We start from the raw sequence: 19936 nt of genomic DNA on the forward strand, positions 1-19936 counted from the left end.
ACCAGCCTCTTTATGTCAAACAATCAGATTCTACAACGACTCTTCCAAACCCCATATCTTCTTCCTCCACTTGGATACTATTTAAAGACCCCAAAATAACAATTTATGACCCCAATTCATTACCTAAGGCCAACTTCAAGAAATAATAATAACAATATCTGTGTCTTCTGAAAAGATGAATTATCTTCAACACGACTGACCCAATAAACGAAAAGGCTATTTTCGGGGAATTTGGGATATGAGGGTAGTCCTAGGACCACACTACACACGTACCCTTCACATCATTTCTAGTCCAAATTCAAATCATGCATAAACAGTGTTATTCTGAATCCTAACAAAACATTCTATAATTCCTCTGTAACAATGAATCTGCTTTCTCTTTTAACCTCCATGAATCATGTCAATGACTTAATTTCAATTGAAATATATACCAAAGTTCACTCACTCAATAAAGTTATCCTATAAATCATTTAAACAAACTTATATAAAAACTATATTGTTTGGAAAGTTTCTAATTAATTTTTTTTTTGAAAATAAAATAAAGACCTAATACAGTAATCACAAAAACTAAATCTAAATTATAAGAAAAATAATTAAAAGTCTTAAACATTGTAACTATATCTCTAACCCCTTCAAATATAATGCATTTCTTCCTTACACTTAAATAAATCACTAAATACTTATAAGATAAAAGGCTAACATAATTATCATTGCATCCTTATTATCTACCTTGAGGTCTATGTCCTAAAAATTCATCAAGATCGGATTGAGTTTTTCAAGACACGACTTCATTGATACACTCTCCTTCATAGATAGCCCAAACAATCTTTTTAACAAAAAGTTTGTTGCAAATGGACATTGTCATTAACAATTTCTCCAATTTCAATAATGTTCCTGAGATCTTCTCCTTATAAGTCATAGAGCACCTAATCGGAGAGAGAGAAAAGAATAATCACATGAGTTTTTTTTCCTCCAAGTGCTTCAAAGCATGCCTCTTTATGTGTTTTGTGTTGCTGGAAAGTGAAATTCAAATCTCTTGATTCTTGAACAAAACATTCATCTTGATTCTCAAGGTTAAAACAACTTTCCATTGATTTTTTCAATTTTTGGAAGTGATGATACTTATCTTTCTTCTCAATTTGTTGTGCAATGACTCACAAATTAAGCACAAGAAAGAAACAATATGCAATAATGGTCATGAATCACACTCGAAAGAGATAGAAAAAAGAAAAAAAAAAGGTTTAATAGCCAATTTAGTCCCCACTTTGGTTGAAAAATCTCAATTTAGTCCCTCGTTATAAAAGTGTTTTACATTAGTCCTAACTTTTAAAATAGTGGGTCAGATTGGTCCCTTTCGTTAAATATAAGTTAACGAAATTAATGGATGATGATGTGACACAGCTTAAAGCTGATGTGTTAGATTGGTCCCTCGTTAGCTTTAAGTTGTGTCACATCATCATCCATTAATTTTGTTAACTTATATTTAACAGAAAGGACCAATCTGATCCACTATTTTAAAAGTTAGGACTAATTCAAAACACTTTTATAACGAGGGACTAAATTGAGATTTTTCAACCAAAGTGAGGACTAAATTGGCTATTAAACCAAAAAAAAACAAGCGTCACTATTGTATTTCTGTATATCCATTAATTGGCATAGACAACTTTTACAAAGGACAAGACAAGGGAGTTACAAGTATTTAAGGAGATCCTAACTAACTTAAGAGAAAACAAGTAAATGTAACTAGTTCACGATACAATTTACATACACTACTGCACATTTTAACCTAATAAATACTCTGTTAGACTCCCTATGATATTAGACATACTATCTTAAATTAATCAACACAGAAAAATACTTCTAATTCATGAAAATTTTACCATACGTTTTGTGAATATGCACATCTTGTGCACACAACTAGGCCTTTTTTTTTTCTCTCGACCCCGGGTGTCCATATATGTGCATATCGCTAGTTCAAGAAGTAAATCTTTACCGTTTCGGTAAAAAAAATTATTGTCTTTTATTAAATATATAAAAATGAAGGACTCTCTTAATCTTAAGTGAAGTAGAGAGTGCTAAGATCAAAATAGTTCCTTAGTCGTGGGAGTTAGCATTTTATTTATAGACAAATAGGTTACAATTTTTTTTATTCTCCATAACTGGAAAATAGTATAGTTACAAGATAATAAAAAAGATAAAGATTACAAAAATAATAATAGAAGATAAAGAAATACAAAGATAGCAGTTAATACAATTTAAACTAAATATAGGACAAAATTAATTAGGTCCAATTCCTAGGCCCATAAACTTTAGGTTGGCTTTTAGATGCATGTATGCTCTAACAAGTTGACTTATCCAACAACTGTTGTACATAAAGAAAGAAAAAGTACAAGAATCAAGGCAGACACTCAATCTAATGGAAATTTATTCAAGGAACTTTTAAATAGAAGAGCTTTCGAAAGAAAAATAGAGAGGATAACAAGAAAAAAGCTTACAACGAAAAATCTATCCTTAGAAGCGTTCAAAAGAGAAGAAAAGAAAGAGCTAAAAAAAATAATATATCTGAGCAGAAAAAGAGAGGAAGAGAAAAAAGAAGAGAAGAAAAAAGATACTCTCAAGCTTCATTGTTATATTGCTTATTGATTATAAGAAAGAGAGAAAGAGAAAAGAGAGAAACATCTACGAGTGTTTAGACTACTTTGTATTGTAATCATATCCTCTTTGTGAGAGTAATAGTCTGAACGAATTGTAAGCAATCGTTGATTACAATTCTAGAGAGAATTCAAAGAAATCTAAGCAGGGAATTTTAATATCAGGAGTGATGCGAACACTCCAAGGAAATATTGGTAGGGTTGTTTAGTACTAGGAGTGGTACTAATACTAAGAGATCAAAAGTGATACGAATACTCAGAGCAGGAGTGGTGCGAATACTCAAATGTAATATTTTGGAGATTATAATGGAACCCTTTATGGAGGAAACTGGACGTAACTCAGTTGGAGCGAACTAGTATACAAATAACTATTCATTTATCTCTTCTCTTACTTAAACACTTCTCTTCTAAAAACTTGTAGTTGTGTTTTTATTTCCAAATACAAAAACCTTCCAAACTAAACAATTACCCTTCAATTAAGAAGGTTCTTATAAAACTCAGCAGTGTACATTCTTAGTAGCACGTAAAAAGTAACAATCATTTATAACTTTTATTAGGTTCAGCATTTAAGCTTTCATAAGAAATTTTCAAGCTTAATTATGTGCTATATCAGAAGGGTTGTAAGAAGAATTTTTCCATTAACAGTATTCACCCCCTCTTGCCCCCCTTTTGCCCCCCTCTTCCCCCTCCCCTTCTAGTGTTTTTCAGGTACTTCAGTTAGAAGTTTGCTCCCAAAATAAGCGGTATTGTATAGCCAAAACGTTTTCAGCTTAAACGTTAGGGTTGTAGATTGTCAAAGGGATTCTACAAGGTCTATGGCCTCGATTGACTACAAAATCGAGGCTAAAAGTCCATGCACAGAGATTTGGTATGCTAAACATGAGAAAATGTCAGTTTTCCAAAGGGTCTATGGCCTCGGTTGTCAGGGAACCGAGGCCAAAAGTCTTGCAGAGAGATTTGTGTTAATTGAAAAGTTTTTACATGTTAGTTTTTCAGACCCTACGACAGTGGTTCCTGGGGGAACCGAGGCAATAGACGATCTATTGCTTCAATTATATTTTAATCGAGACATACTTTCATAAAAATTTCAAAAATGTCATCGCACCATGTTATGCTTTGGTTTCTCGTAAATCGAAGCATAAAAGGTGCATTAGAAAGTCATTTTTTTACTTGTGAGAAAAATTGAATGCAACTAAAAACAACAACTAATCTAAAATTCAACTATGCAAACCAAGAAATATCATACTAAATAGAATATGTAAAGTCAAATCATTAGCATAATCCTAAACTAACTATTTAGATGGAACCTAATTCAGTAAAATAAAAAATATAGTTAGAATCTTGAATGAAAAGTTAAAGTAGAACCAATATGTAGTTTTTAATAGAATAGTTTTTAAATCTTGAACTCCAATGTTGTCTACAACTTTAGTGAACCTTAGCAAAAGCATAAATTAAAACCAAAACTAGTTAGATTCATTAGTTATTAATCTATATTAGTAAAACAAAATCACAACAATGTTAGAAGAGTAAGTGCTAGAATTAGTAAAGATAGTTGTTATTCAAAACTAATTAGTACAACAAGAATCAACACTATTATATTAATAAATTTACCAATATGAAAGAACATTACAACACATACTCTACTTCTTAGACACTCAAAATAATATATTGACCAAGTCTACAATAGAAAAATAAAATTCAAAACAAGACTTAACCATTCAAATTAACAAGAAAAACTGCAACTAGTAACCAACAGAATGAAAGTAACTACAATAACTAACAAACTAAATATAAACAAATTTGAATCAATAAAAGAAAACTAAGAAAATAAATAATAACTAAAAACAACAAAACAATATAAGTTTCACTCCTAAAACCATAAACAATACATTAAACCATAACAAGCACAACCCTTGTTACCTAAAGGCTAAAGCTACAACTAGAATTTATACATTATCAAAACATAAACTTGGAACTATTATTTGAATTTTTACATTGTCAAAGAATTTATACATTTTTCTTTTGTCTAGAATTTATTTGGTGATTTTGATTACCATAGAAAATAAAAAACCTAAAAACATTCAAATATAAATTCATAATTCATAACAATGTAGATATTAGGTTCAAATGTTAACCCTTTTTAACGAAGAAAATGCAGAGGCATTGGACGATGAAGGCAAGTGAGAGGACGAGACCACATAATGACGACAACACCACAACATCACACCACACCAACAACCCTCATGAACGACATTCAACAAACACTAGTGAACGCCCAAACATCATTGTGATTGCAGCGGTGACAAACATGAAAAATGATGAGAAGGAGAAGGAATTTGGAAACGACGAGAACGAGGAGAGCGAACGAGGCAAAACGAGAACACAAACTCACTTTAGAGCTCGAACTGATCAATATAGAGGTAATTGACGTGAGGCACAAAAGTTGTGAAGAAAAATTAAACATTCTATACTAGTTGAAGTGACAAAATGGTATAAAAGGTCATTTTATATATTGGTTATATGTCCAACCATTATAGAAAAACTTTGTAATTTATTGCAATTGTGTCATCATGTCACTTTCTATATCAATTATAAGTTCAACCGATATAAAAAGGTTTTGTAATTTATTTTGGTTTTGTTAGCACGCCACTTTCTATATTGGTCGGATGTAGAAGCATCATAGAAAGTCTTATAGTATTTACAAATATGCCACCACACCCCTTTTTATATTAGGTGGATTATAATCGGTATAAAACATCGCTATAAATCATATATTTAGTGCTATTATGAAAAAAAAATAAGTACATATATAGATGGAGAAAATTAAACTAATGCAACACTAGTAAAGTCCTCGACATATTAAGAGATGTATATCATTAACCCACAATTCTTTTTAGAAATCTTAGTTTAGAAGATTTAGCATTAACTTTCGTTTTTAGAAATCCTCAACATGTCACATTATTGAACTCAAAATTTGAATTTGTCCTCTCATCAAACATATTAGTCCATTTAGAGGCTATATTCAATTCCTTTGCAAATGATCTTGCTTATATGTAACAAAAATAGAAACTACCTCAAAACTACAATGACTGAATCTAAATATTGTAAACTCTACAAACTATCAATGATGGGATTGGCATCTTGCAAAGAAGACATATTAGCCAATGAATTAAAATCCACCAACAAACCACCATAAGTAAAGAAATTTAAATTCTTAACCATAAAATCCATGCTAAACACAAACATTGTCATGTTTTCACTCAGACTGTGATTAAGAAACTGACAATACCACTAGAGGATTGTCCTACAATAGGATGAAGCATAGGCTCTCCTACATGACCCATATCCATCACAGGAACTCACGATCTACCACAAATTCCACCATAGACTCTACGACGGACTACACACACTTTTTAATTTAAATTTGTCTATTCTTATTATCTGATTTAGTAAATGATACTTTTTGTTTCTATATTCATTTAAAATGTTCATTTTAAATTTTTTTCAATACTTTGAAAGATGATTGCTTATAAATGCATATTCAATACACTAAGATGGTTAATTATATATTAAAAACTTGAATGCATATTTACCATATTAACTTAAAAAAATTATTTTAAATTATAGCCTACATTTCTAATTTAATACTATAATACTTAAAAAATAAATAATTGTAGCATGTCATCTAATCAATTCGCTTTCTCGTTTTTAATATGCAGCTTTATTATTTACTTTAATGAAATAAATTTTACGATTGTCATTAGACCAAAATTAAAAAACATATTTTCAATCTTTTTCATCAATATAATTAATCACAATTAAATACATTATTTGTACACACAACTTGTATTTGAAAACCAAATTTTTTTTGAAAATTAATTATTACTAAAATATATCTTAAAACCTGTTTCATTTATTTAAATTTATTTATTAATTTTAAAATACTTATTACTGTTAAGAAAATATATATACTGTTAAGAAAATATATATATATATATATATATATATATATATATATATATATATATGTATGTGTATGTATGTATGTATTCCTACATAAATTAATTCTTTTTGCAAGATATTACAATAAACATTACTGCATCGTAAACATTGAATAACACGCTTTGTTAGCAGGAAAATTTCCCTAACTAAAGAAAGTATACTTAAACTTCACCAAATATTTGTGGTTGGGGAGAAGCCGGCAACATCGTACACATTGACAAAAGCAGCCTAATGACGACATGCAGGTAGACTCTTGCATGGTGAGTGCATGGTGAGGGGACAAACAAGAATGACCAACATACCTTCTGGCACCAGTTCACATTGCAGAATTAAGTAAAGGAAAATCCATATCGTGGGGCCCCAAAAAAACTCTTGATCCCTTTCATTTAGCCAACTCACTTCCAAGAAGCATTTCCAAACATGGCAACTCAGCCAAACACAAGTTTAAGGTAACAACTTTGACGGATTCCAACACATGAAGACCAAAAATACGCCATGATGCCAGGTGGATGCGTTGTAGAAAACTAAAACACATGAAACCTTTTGCGTTTGCGTTGTTGTCTCCATCATCCAATCTTACGTCCCAACCACATAGAATTCTCAGAACATACAAAATCTTGCAAACCAAAAGAAAAATTTAATAGAAGTTTTCCCTTGAGAAAGAAGGGAAGGTTGAAGGTGGTGAAGAGATAAACATCCTCACCACCATCTCCCTAACCTTTGTTTATACATCAATCTATCACCTTTGTTTCAAATATATTTACAAGCATTAAGAAAAGGAAATGAGGGTGTGGGAGAGAGCCGCTGGAGCCATAAAAGACAAGAACAGCATATGGGTTGCAAAGTTCGCGCGAAAGAGTGAGTTCCACAACCCTGATTTAGAAGCTGTGGTGATCAAGGCTACAAGCCATGATGATCAATACATAGATTCTAAGAACGTGCAGAAAGTGTTCCATTGGTTACGAACCTCACCCTCGTACCTGAAACCTATTGTGTGGTCTCTCTCCATGCGCATGCAGAAGACTCGAAGCTGGGTGGTCGCGCTGAAAGGCTTGATGCTCATCCATGGCATTTTCTGCTGTGACATCCAGATGGTGCAACGGATGGGGAGGTTACCCTTTGACCTCTCAAACTTTTCTGATGCCCATTTGAGCACCGAGAAGGCTTGGGATTTCAACGATTTCATTCGTGCTTATTTTGCGTATTTGGATCAAAGATCGGCGTTCGTATCCTCCGAGGTTAAAAAGCTAAAGAAGAATAAAAAGGAGATGGAGGTGGAGGAGACGTTGATGGAAGAGCTTGAGGGTTTGCAAAAGTTGCAAGGGTTGGTTGATATGCTTCTTCAGATCAGGCCTCGGAACGAGAACATGAATGTTGGTTTGGTTCTTGAAGCCATGGACTGTGTTATAGTTGAGGTTTTCGGTGTGTATAGTAAGTTTTGCAACAAGATTGCCAAGGTTTTGTTGAGGATATATGAAATGGGTGGGAGGATGGAAGCGAGTATTGGCCTCAAGGTTCTTCAGAAAGCATCGATTCAAAGGGAGGAGTTGTCTTCGTTCCTTGAGTTTTGCAAAGATATTGGTGTCCTCAATGCCTCTCAGTGCCCCCAAATTGAAAGAATTTCTCAGGAGGATATTCAAGATCTTGAGAAAATAATCAATGGTGCCTCTTCCAACAAGAAGGGTGGTGTTGCGGCAAATGATGAGGACAAAGCCATTGTGGTAAGAGATTGTTCTGCCATTGCACCTGTTTCACACCAGAAGGAGTCAGAGAAGGGTTTGATGACCATCATCACTCACCAATGGGAGGTTTTTGATAATGATGATAATGTGATGTTTGGTGGTAAAGGAATGCACACTGTCTCTGGTGAAAAGGATATTCGCAACACAACCAACCCTTTTGAGGAATCATATCACATTGTGCCTTATGTTTCTGCTCACAATCAACCTCTTCCTGATCTAATTAGTTTTTAGCATTATAGAACCGATGTTTACGTGTTGTTCACTTTTTTTCAGTTTGCTAGATTCATTGTGCCATGTGTATATTATTCTTCTGGGGTAAAGGAAAATGTGGGAAAATGAAATCCAAAGGGGTAATGTTCTTCTTATTCATTCTCTTCTCCATAACTGCGGAAGAACTTGTGAATCAGCCCTTCTTCTGCATTAGAAAATAATTCATGACATATACTTCTGTTTTATTGTTGTTGAAAATATGATAATTAGATATTGAAATTGCAGAATATTTTGCCGTCATCTATTTTTATTTTTCTGCCCATGATAGATGTTAACTAACTTGTTAATTTGATCAATTTAAACTCGACACATGTTGATCATGAACCTAACACCAAATTATTTTTTTTTTTAGGATTTTCTGAATGTGATAGATATTCTTGGGCTGGTTACCAGTAATTAGGTAACAAGATGGCTGGGATATAATCAAGATTCATCTAAGTACGATTAAGATAAAGATCCTAATTAACAATGCGTAAAAGTGTCTTTGAGTCACTCTTCTCATATTAAGAAACCTGACGAAGATACATTAGCAAAGAAGAGAGCATATCATACAAGTAAAGAAAACATTTCTTAGGGGAAGAAAATTTGAAGAGCTGATCTTCTGAGATCATTTCATCCTTTTGTGACCCTTATAAGAATATTTGGCATTCGTCCTGGAATTGAGTTGAATTTCCCAAACCACGTGGCGGTCACGAGCGGCACAACCTTAATCTCAAAATACACAGAGAATCGAAGTGGAACAACAATCAATGGAATGGATCCTGTCTACCACAGCTCTGCTCATATTTCATCATAGGACGATTTTTACGCATCCTTCGGACATTGCTAGCATCCCAGAAATTATGGCTACGCAATAAAGGACCGTATCTTGAAGACAATATATAGGACTTATGAAAGTTAGTCACCTACAAAGGTTTGTGTGGAAAGATAACAACCAGTGTAATTCGATTAAAAGAGTTATCCAATTATGATATGTTGGCAACTGTACTAAGTCATTTGTACTACGGTCGAACGGGAGTTATCGTATCCATAGGAATTTAATAAGCATATTGATAGTTTTTTTTTTCTGGGTTTTTTATTTAGAAAATATTGATAGTAGTATATATTATATATATTAAGTGGAGAATAGGCTAGTCTACGTACTTAAACAAATCATTCATAGTTTTGGGAGTGTCATTTAAATGTAACTTTATGTCAATTCTTGACCGCTAGAACCTAAGATTATTAAACTTAAATAAGATCTTTTAGTGACTGCTTACATGAATAACTTGCGTTATGATCTAGACTCTATAATCAATTAGTCGTAATTTATTCAATCTAAAAGAAAGAGGCGAATTAATTGGACCACAACTTGGACCGAATTCCCATTCAATCCCAAGTCAGTGAAATAAGTCGAGTGATCAGTTCATCCAATAATAAGGATAAACTAATTCACAACCAAATTGAATGAAAGCATAAACAAACATTCAAGAAAGACAAATACAGAGAATTAGAATTGATTACATCAAACCTCGGCACAAGAGAGTTTATCTACACTACAAGAAAAATTCAAGTTACCCTACAAATGTTCACATACAGATTTTAATCCATAGATAATGTGAGTATTACATACGGATTTTGAAAACTAGATTACATACAGATTTTTATCTACTGATTTTCCGTATGTAAAATTCGTATGTAAATTAGACGCGTTATGACAGAAAAATTTGCAAAAGACAAGATTATTATGTAATGGTATAAAATTCATATGTAAATAGAAACAAACTTTACCTACTAATTTTAAATATGGATCTGGAAAATAAATTATTAAAAAAAAATCTTTTCTTATTACAATAACCCTAACTCCGAACTTTTCTCACTTCCATTTGACCTAATGAAAAAGCATTGCAAACTTCATTCCCTTCCTTCTTCCTTGATAAAAGAAACTTTCACAAATCCTCTTCTTCCTTCTTCTTAGATAGAAGAAACCCTCAAACCCTAAGAATTGCGAAGTTTTTGTGCTCCCTCTTAAATTCTCAAACCCCAATTCGATCCTTGTCTGATACGGCTATTGTGTCTTCCGATCTCGCACCCTTGCTTCTTCCTTCTCCTTTCTTTGAAAATCATTATCGATTCGTTCGAGACCCTTGTTGAGCTCCAAACAAGGTGAAAACCTTTGTCGTGGTCCACTGCTCGTGAAAATTCAAAGTAATAATGTTTGGAAACTCTGGACAATTGATCATGTTATCATGAGTTTGGAAAAATTTGTCTTATGAATATGTTAATAGCATAATCGTGAATATGGTATAAAGAATAAAGCCACACATAAAGGAGTTATCAATTTGTGATGCTATTATTTTAGTTATGCCATACTTTAAGTATAATCTTATCTCAGTTTCAAAACTTGTTTCTCTCAAACATGTTTCTCATTCAGAAGTACAAGTTTTTTTTACTAATGAGGGTTGTTTTGTCCTTGATTCTGGAGGCAGCGGGAGGGGATAAGTTGAGAGCTAGATGTTCAAAATTAAAGCTAGGAAGTGTTTTCATTTCCGTTTTAGAGAATTTATTCACTTTTGTTTTCTACTGTCATTGTTATCCTTGTGTTTTGACTAACAATATTTTTTTTCTTTGGTTAATAGTATTACTTATTATTTGTTATAGTAATGATTCTGTCACTTGAGACAAGTTCTTTTTGTTTGTTAGAGTAAGTCTTTGATATGAACCGATGATTGTGCAAATGATTATGTGTTGATTATGAAATAATGTTGTCTATGGATGCTTGGGATGTTCACTTAATGGAATGAGTTCTACACATTTCTCCACCTTTGTACTTGATGAAATAAATTTAAAAGCTATGGAATTGGAGGAAAACAATGTAATGGCTCTTGCAATTGTACCCCTTGATGGTAAGGACTAAAGTAATTGATTGAAAAAGATCAAGTATTTCATAAAAGTTCATATTCCAACAATTTAACACCCAGACAAGGAAAAGAAATTATGAATATACTTTTTTATTGCTGAAAGAACCACCTTAGTTCAAAATATTCAAGTATAGCTCCAAAGGTTATTGGGTCAGTTTCATCTTCCCTTCTGCTAAATTATTGAACACTTACTATTATTAGTTTTTTTTTTAAACCGAGTTTGTAGTAAATTCAAAACATTGCTTGGTATCTGATGTTCGTGCTGTTCTTCATGGAGAGGAAACTAATGAAGCAGCTGAATATGAAGTGAAGGATGTTCGTTTCATTGATGCAGAGGTTATTTCTACTTTCTTAATTGATGGCTTATAAAAGATTGAATGCATTTTAGTTTAAGTTTATTTTATGCCAACTGCCCAAGTAAATTAGAAATACAGAGTTGTCCACTTGTTATGACTCATGAGCATTGAAAAAGTTGGATCTATATTTGCTTTTACATTTTACTGGAGGAGAATATTTTTCACTCAAAGTATGGCGCAAGCATCAATAATTGTTTCTTGGTTCCCCTATTTCTCTTCTCGTAAGTTATGGAAATTTGTTTCTCAACTTGTTACTTCAATCTATGCAAGGGTAGTTCATTTTGATAGCTTTGACTAGATCCAGAGCAGCACCTAACAATTCTTGTTGATTTTAGATTTATTGATGTTTTCTCATCGTACATGGATAGCAAAATCACTGTATCTGTATAACAATTCTTTAGCACTTTTTCTTTTGTGTGCAGATTTCAATTGTATTTATTTACATACTACTTTATACAAGGGCCTCCAATGAACTATCTGAAAAATACTAGAAGGAGAGTTGAATAGTGTTTTTGAAATTTTTCGTAACCCTTCTGATATAACACGTTGTCAAGCGAGTGAAATATTCTTTTAAAGGCTTAAACGCTTGACGTAAAATACAAGCTTTATAAATATCAGTGTGCTAATCAATATAATTTCTACTACAACGTTTGTAAAAACTTCCTCTTAAAAGTAAAAGATCGTTTAGCTTGGAAGTTCTTATATTTTCTAGTAAAAAGCTCAACTCTAGGATTTCTTGAAGGATTGTTTAACAAAGAGAAGAGATAATAACACAAGATATTTTATACTAGTTCGCTCTAACTGAGCTACTACCAGCCTTCTCCGCAAAGGTTTCCACTATAATCTTCACACGATTACAAATGAGTATTAGCACCACTCTTGATACTCAACTACCTCGTCGAGATTTTTTTTGAGTATTCCACTACTGGAAAAACGTGATTTACAGACGGCATATTACCGAAGGCTTTGAAGCCCTCGGTATTGAGATGATTAGCGAAGGCTTGTAAGCCGTCAGTAACATTCTCTATAATTTAAGTCTCAGATTGGAATTTTCGTTCCCCAATTTCATTTTCTTCATGCTTCGTCGTTTTCTCCAAATTTTCCAATTTCCCTCCCCTTTGTTCTCCTCTCTGAAGCTTCCCCCTTCCCTTCCCTATTCTGCTCGTGCCCTCCAATGTGCCCTCCAATATTGAGCGATTCTGGGACAAGTGAGGGTTGGTTGGTTGACACTGGTTTGGGGATTCTTTGGCTGGGATTGAAGATGACGGTTTGGGGGTTCTAAGCCTAGGTTCGCTGAGGCCGGTTTGGTGGTTTTGCGGTTGGGTTAGTTGACGCCGATTTGGGGGTTTTGCGGCTGGGTTCGTTGACGCAGGTTTCGGGGTTCGTGGGAGATGTCCGGAACGCGGCGGCAACGACAGTCTCACTGAAGGTTGGTAGATCTGGAGCGAATAGCATTGCGAGGGTGATGGAGGTAGCAAGACGCGCTACGGCTGTTTTTGTGGTGGCTCTACCGGTCTGCGAAGGGGATAAGATCGCGATTAGGTGACTCTCGCGATTATCATGTTTCTCGGCTCTACCGCTGATGGGGCTTTAGATCTAAACCAGCGCGTCCCTTTGTAATCACTCTTCTTCTCGAAGTCGTTCATGGAGGAGATCGGTGCTCTGCTATCATAGAAGGCCTTCCCTATATGTGAGGAGTTCTCTTTTGGAGGATTTTCGTGAAGGGTTGGTCCTCCGGTTGAGGTTTTTTGTTGAAGGCTGGTGGAAGAGTGGTTGATCGAGCAAGAGGGGAGAAGCGGCAGTGCTCTTACCATCAAAACCGTAAGAGGTGAAAGTGGTTAGCAAGCTCAAGAAAAGTCCAGGTAAGAGGAGAACAAAGTTATATCTAATGCATGATGGGTTACATAAATGAATATGAGTTTTGGGTGGATGTTTTATGGTGCTTTTTGTGTTTTCTCTCATGTTTGGAAAATTTCTATGTAATGAGAGTGACTTTGTTTATATTGATTTATGTATGAATATGCATGAGGGAATAAATGACATTGATATGATGAACTTTTATATATAAAATGTGATTGTGTGAATGAGGAGAGTATATTTATTGGGAAAGAAGCAGACACAGGATCCACTCTCGGTCTCTTCTTGGATTCGGTAAACCCAGTGTGTGACATGTTCATAGGATCAAGAGAGAAAGGTTAGAATGCAGCGTGGGAATGAGTTGAATGATGAGTGAGGAGGTTTAGAGTATAAGGGTGTATTGGTGATGAAGGAAATAGGTGAAGGAGAAAAGAAGAGTGTGAATGTTGTAAGACGTGGAAGAAGAGAGAAGAGGAAATAAAGAGGTTAGGTCTGCTGGTTTTAGAAGAATATGAGAGAGATATTGGAAAGAAAGAAAGTGGTTATTTGAGTTAAAGAAAGGAATGAATGGTTTGAGGTCTGTGCATAAGTAAGGGTTGTGCAACTTTTTAGAATGTAGAAGAAATAAGAAAGTTAAGAATAGGAGTTAAGGATGGTCCTACAAGCTTTATGAGGAAGAAAGAAAAGAAAAAGAAAAAGAGAAAGAATTGGGTTAAAATAGGTTGACCATGTGGGAAGAGCATGCATGTGGAAGGATTTCTTATTTTATTTCTGTAACGTGTGGGTGATGTGTTTCAATAGGAGAGCCACGGTGTGGTGGTGATGTGAAGAAAACAGAAGAAGAATAGACAAGAGTGTGTGGTTGTGAAACTGTAGGTTTGTTATAATTAATTATGAAATAAAAATGAAATTGACTTTGCATATGTATGAGTTAAAAGTAAAAATTTGGAATTGGAGTCTGAGATTGAGATTGAGATTGAGTTTGAGTTTGCACTTGAAAGAATGGGAGTTCAGCAAAAGCTCATTTCTTTCTTCTTTCATTCTTCTCTTGTATTCATCATGATTCCTTCAAAATCTTCAAGTATCTATATTATATGATTGATTGAATATAATAATGTATGATGTAGTGATTCATTACATGGAGAAAATATTGAACGAATAAATGGTGCTCTTTAAGTGATTTTGTCTTGAAGCATGGTTAGAAAATGTTATAGTATTTTGTACTTTAAAATGAATAGAAACTGGGACTTGTGTGAAATTTACATACTGGTCAATATTTGATGAGTATACTGTGTGCTTTTTTAATCCATATCACACCCTTTTGAAGTTCCAAATGTAAGACCAGTAAGTAATCTTATTTACGAGATCCCAGAGTCTGTGTTTGGAATACATTTAGATAAAATTATGTGCTTCTGAATATTTTGGATGCCTTTATAAGGCTTTCTGTTGAGCTGTGAGACTTAAGCACGTTTTCATAGATTGATAAAATTTGAATAATTGTAGATATTATGATCATCGTTTGGCATTTCCTTTGCTTTTAAAACTTCATATCACGCAAGCTTGATTTTTTCAGTTTCTAGTGTATCGGGTTAGGATTTGTAGTCTTGCTTTTCTATGATGGGTCTTGGTCTTGGCTGTTTGTTTATAATATCATAGCTTATGACACATTCCTTGTATCTTCATAGATTGTTAATAAGGGATGTTAGTTTCTCAGTTTCCTGTTTTATATTTAAATTCTTCACAAAACTGCTGCTTTAAACGGGCTGTTGTTAATTTCAATGGACATTTGCTTCTGTTATTAACATAATTTTATTTATTATATTTCAGACCATGGCCAAATCTTTTGAGGTTACTGAGTTACCAGGTACATGAAGTTATGAATTTTATTTAATCCATTTGTTTTGTATAACTAGCTCTTGATGCATTTTCTAAAAACCACTAGAGCTCTTATGCAACATGATTTTGCAGTTAGATCAGCCAAGTTTAGTGCACGCAGACAATGGGTTGTTGCCAGAGCTGATGATATGTTTATTCGTGTATATAATTATAACACGATGGATAAGGTCAAAGTATTTGAAGCACATACTGATTACAACTGTTTTCTTCTTTTTCAGATTTGGAATCTTGGCTCACCTGACCCTAATTTTACATTGAATGCGCATCAGAAAGGAGTAAATTGTGTTGATTATTTTACAGGTGGTGACAAACCATATCTAATCACTGGTTCTGATGATCACACTGCCAAGGTTTTTTTTAATATTTGTTTTTGTTTGTTTGCTTCTTTGATTTATCTGTTTATGCAATTATATACATACATATATGCATATAACATATGAAGAGGAATAACAGTTGAAACTTACGAAACAGGTATGGGATTATCAGACCAAAGGTTGTGTCCAGACCCTAGATGGTCACACACACAATGTATCTGTTGTATGCTTCCATCCTGAACTTCCTATAATCATTACTAGTTCTGAAGATGGTACAGTACGCATATGGCACTCTACAACTTATAGGTAAAGTGGAATGCACAGATTACTGAGTTATGAGGTTTAATATTATGCTTATTGCATTTGTCACTTTCCTCTAGATTTTTTTTCTTCAATAGTCATCACTTGTGTTGGAAATTGGATTATTTGTTTATGGTTGACTTTTGACCTTAGAGAATAAAACTTATATGGGTCTGCCCTTTTTGTTTATTCGGTTTGTATAAGCACATAAAAAGAGTGGAAAGGTTTATTTTGGTGACTATAATGTCTAGATGTGATTTAAAATTAAGATAGCACATATTGAGATTGATAGGACATATTTATCTCCCCATTTTTCTATTTAATTTCAGGTGTCTGGTTTCAAGTTGTTGCTATATTTATTGGAAGTATAATTTCAAAATTTGTTTTATGGTTTGATCTGCTTACAGGCTGGAAAACACATTAAACTATGGCCTTGAAAGAGTCTGGGCTATTGGATACTTGAAGGGTTCACGTCGGTGAGCTTTTTTGTGGATAATTTTTTTGCAATTTCTTAATAAATTTTTTTATGTCCTTGAACAGTGTGAGTGGGAGATTGCTGTGGCAAATTGAGCCTGTATTATGAAGTTTCCTTGCCTTTACTCTTTTTTCATAACCAAAATTATTGGGTGCGTTCAAACAGAGTTGTGATTGGCTATGATGAAGGAACAATTATGGTCAAACTTGGTCGAGAGGTACCTGTGGCTAGCATGGACAACAGCGGAAAAATTATTTGGGCTAAGCATAATGAAATTCAGACTGTCAATATAAAAAGTGTAGGAGCAGATGTTGAGGTGTGAACTCTATAATAAAATTTTGGCTGATTAATTTGCTAGCATGAACTGTCAAGTTCTCTTTATTTTTAGTGACATGTGCAAGTACTATGCTTCTTAGATTGCTGACGGAGAAAGGTTACCTTTAGCTGTTAAGGAGTTGGGCACATGTGATCTCTATCCCCAAGTGAGTTAATATGCTTTAGCCCTTCGGAAACCCTTCGGTAATTACCGAGGGCTTTTGGCCCTCGGTAATTACCGAAGGCTTTTGGCCCTCGGTAATTACCGAAGGGCAAAAGCCCTCGGTAAATGTTAGCGACAAGGGATTTACCGAGGGCTCTTTGGCCGTCGATAAGCCTTCGGTAATTACCTTTTACCGACGGTTTTGGGCTGTTTCTGAGGGTTTTTGGCCTTCGGTAATGCCCTTCTTTTTTGTAGTGTTCGCATCACTTCTGGTACTCAACACTCTGCCGAGATTTCCTTGAGTATATGCACCACTCTTGGTACTCAGCACATCGTCGAGATTTCCTTGAATATTCGCACTACTCCTGGTACTCAATAACCCGCCGATATTTCCTTGAGTATTCGAACCACTCCTAGTACTAGACTACTGCGCCTAGATTCCTCAACTCAAAAAGAGTTCAGTTGTAATTATTTTAATTATCTTCATAATTGCAATCAAAGATAACTTACAAGCAGTTTAGACTAAATCTCTCCACGAGAGGGTATGAATACAATACAATATAGTTTAAACACTCACAAGTGTTTCTCTTTAAGATCTTACAAAAGTAAGAGATTTGACGCTTAAGCTCGAGAGTGTCTCTTTCTCTTTTCTCTTCTCTTATCTTTTCTTCAACTCATATATATTCTATACTTTGAGCTCTTTCTCTCTCTTTTTCTCTTAAGATGAATATGGTGTTGCAAGCTTTGCGTACTTGATATCCTCTATTTTATCCTCTTGATTTTCTTCGTGAGAGATCTTCTATTTATAGGCTTGATGAATATTTTTTCATTAGACAATGTTTGTAGTTCGTAGCTATGGTTCTTGTATTTTCTCTTTCTTTTTTTCACAGCAGCCGTTGTGTAAGGTAACTTTTTCAAAGCAGGCATGCTTTTTCAGTCCTTTGCTTGAAATATGTTGTACGATCCTTTTAGACTTTTCTTCAAGAGAGGAACATTCCATGATTATCTATTTTGTCTCTAACGTCCATATTTGATTTTTGATCTGTAGCACTGTAGATGTGTGTAGAATAGTTTATCTGCAAAATTAGAGTAAAAGTGGTTTTTGATTTCCTACCGTTAGGTAGTATTTTGCAATTAAGCTCTTTTAATTTGAAGACACCAAACGTGTAGATACTTCATCATAAGATAATGTGTCTGTTTTGCTTGTGGTATCATCTGAATATAGGTAAACGCTTCTTTGTATGTGTACCTTGTAGGCAGATAGCGCGGAGCTTTCTTATATCTTTTAGTTGAGTCTTTTAGTTGTTTTCGTTGAAGATATTGTCTTGACTTGTTTTCGTTTTTTGAGAGAAGTTAAATACATATTCCAAGTACCTTAAGCAATGAGCATTTAGCTCAGTTCTCTCTCAGACACTTTTAGACAAGACATCGTCTAGTCAAGCATCTGGTTGTTCTAACCTAGATGTTTTTCTAATTCCTAGGACCTAAGTGTTTTCCTATGTTTTCTAAGATTGGGTTTAGGTTATAGTTTTGTTTGTTTGGGCTTTTTGGCTCTACGTTTGTCCTAGATTGCTTTCTGATCTTTTAACCCATTTTAATGTTATTTGATTAAACTTCAAAAGATGAGATCGGTTGTTCATATAGACGATTTTGTCTTTAACATCCAACAACATTTAAATCTCATTCTCGTGTATTGGGTTACATGAGCATCAATCTTGGTTTAATTCTTCTTATCCTAAAGCAATGTACAATAACGTTTATAATGTTATGAAGTTTGTTAAATTCATCTTAATATTCTTCTATGTTTTAACCATCTTAACTATTTAATAGAGTTTGTCAAATTTATGTATGGCCATCCAATTGCATTTATTTTTGTTAGTACATGGCATCTAGTGGTTCTGACCTACCTCCTCCACTTTCGGCACAATCTAATAAGGAGAAGGGGAAAAAGTAATATGTGGTGAAGTTGTTATCATGGTGATGGAGTGTAATGACAAGATCAACCCCAAGATGAACAAAATCCTTAGTGATTATTAGGAAACTGTTGACTTGTTGTCATTCTATATTTTTTTGATATTATGAATGGTAGAATTTATATTGTTTGGCATCTTAAGAATAATACAATCTATTTATGAATATTAGACATTTTGTAAACTTATTTGATAACGTAATATATATCTATTTTAAATGTGACATGTTTGATATGGTGCTAAATAAAAGCTATTGTGGTGGTTGGTTGTATGTATATTACAAGTTTGTAATTAATATATGTGTAGGTGCTGAATAAAACAATTCTTTCTGTAAACAATGTTACATACAAATTTTTCTATATGTAACTACATACGTATAAATCCGTATGTTATATTACCTACGACCGTTTTACATACGGATTTTTATCTGTATGTAACACTATTTTTACAGACTTTTTAGCTTACATATGGATTTTGTCGTAGGTAAATGTGATTTTTCTTGTAGTGTTACTTAGAATATTGTAATGAAAATCTAACAACATCTAAACGTAAGATTTATAATGAAAACATCTCTCTCAAGCCTCCAACACTGTATTCCTACTCTATTACTACATATTTAATCATCCACTCAATGCCTAAAATGAGGACACAAGGTTTGTATTTATAAACTATTTAAAGTGGTGCTTAACGCCAACTTTGGCACCCAACCATAAAGCTATCATTCT

General features: G+C 33.7%; 1 protein-coding gene and 1 pseudogene across 1 annotated transcript; both read left to right on the plus strand.

Moving 5' to 3' along the window:
• The first annotated feature begins 7259 nt into the window (after positions 1-7259).
• Positions 7260-8626, plus strand: LOC148205975 (putative clathrin assembly protein At1g25240 pseudogene; annotated as a pseudogene).
• Positions 8627-11498: 2872 nt separating this feature from the next.
• LOC148205976 (coatomer subunit beta'-2-like) lies at positions 11499-18530 on the plus strand. Its single transcript, XM_088105965.1, has 11 exons — positions 11499-11550; positions 11792-11901; positions 12964-13188; positions 13294-13434; positions 15606-15642; positions 15747-16024; positions 16146-16294; positions 16696-16764; positions 16929-17079; positions 17180-17245; positions 18498-18530. Exons 1-11 carry the CDS (start codon positions 11499-11501, stop codon positions 18528-18530), a joined length of 1311 nt encoding a protein of 436 aa, XP_087962091.1.
• Positions 18531-19936: the final 1406 nt, after the last annotated feature.

Source organism: Vigna umbellata, chromosome 1, assembly GCF_029865625.1.
Source record: "Vigna umbellata cultivar VRB3 chromosome 1, Vumbellata_1.0, whole genome shotgun sequence".
In the NCBI taxonomy this organism is placed as follows: Eukaryota; Viridiplantae; Streptophyta; class Magnoliopsida; order Fabales; family Fabaceae; genus Vigna; species Vigna umbellata.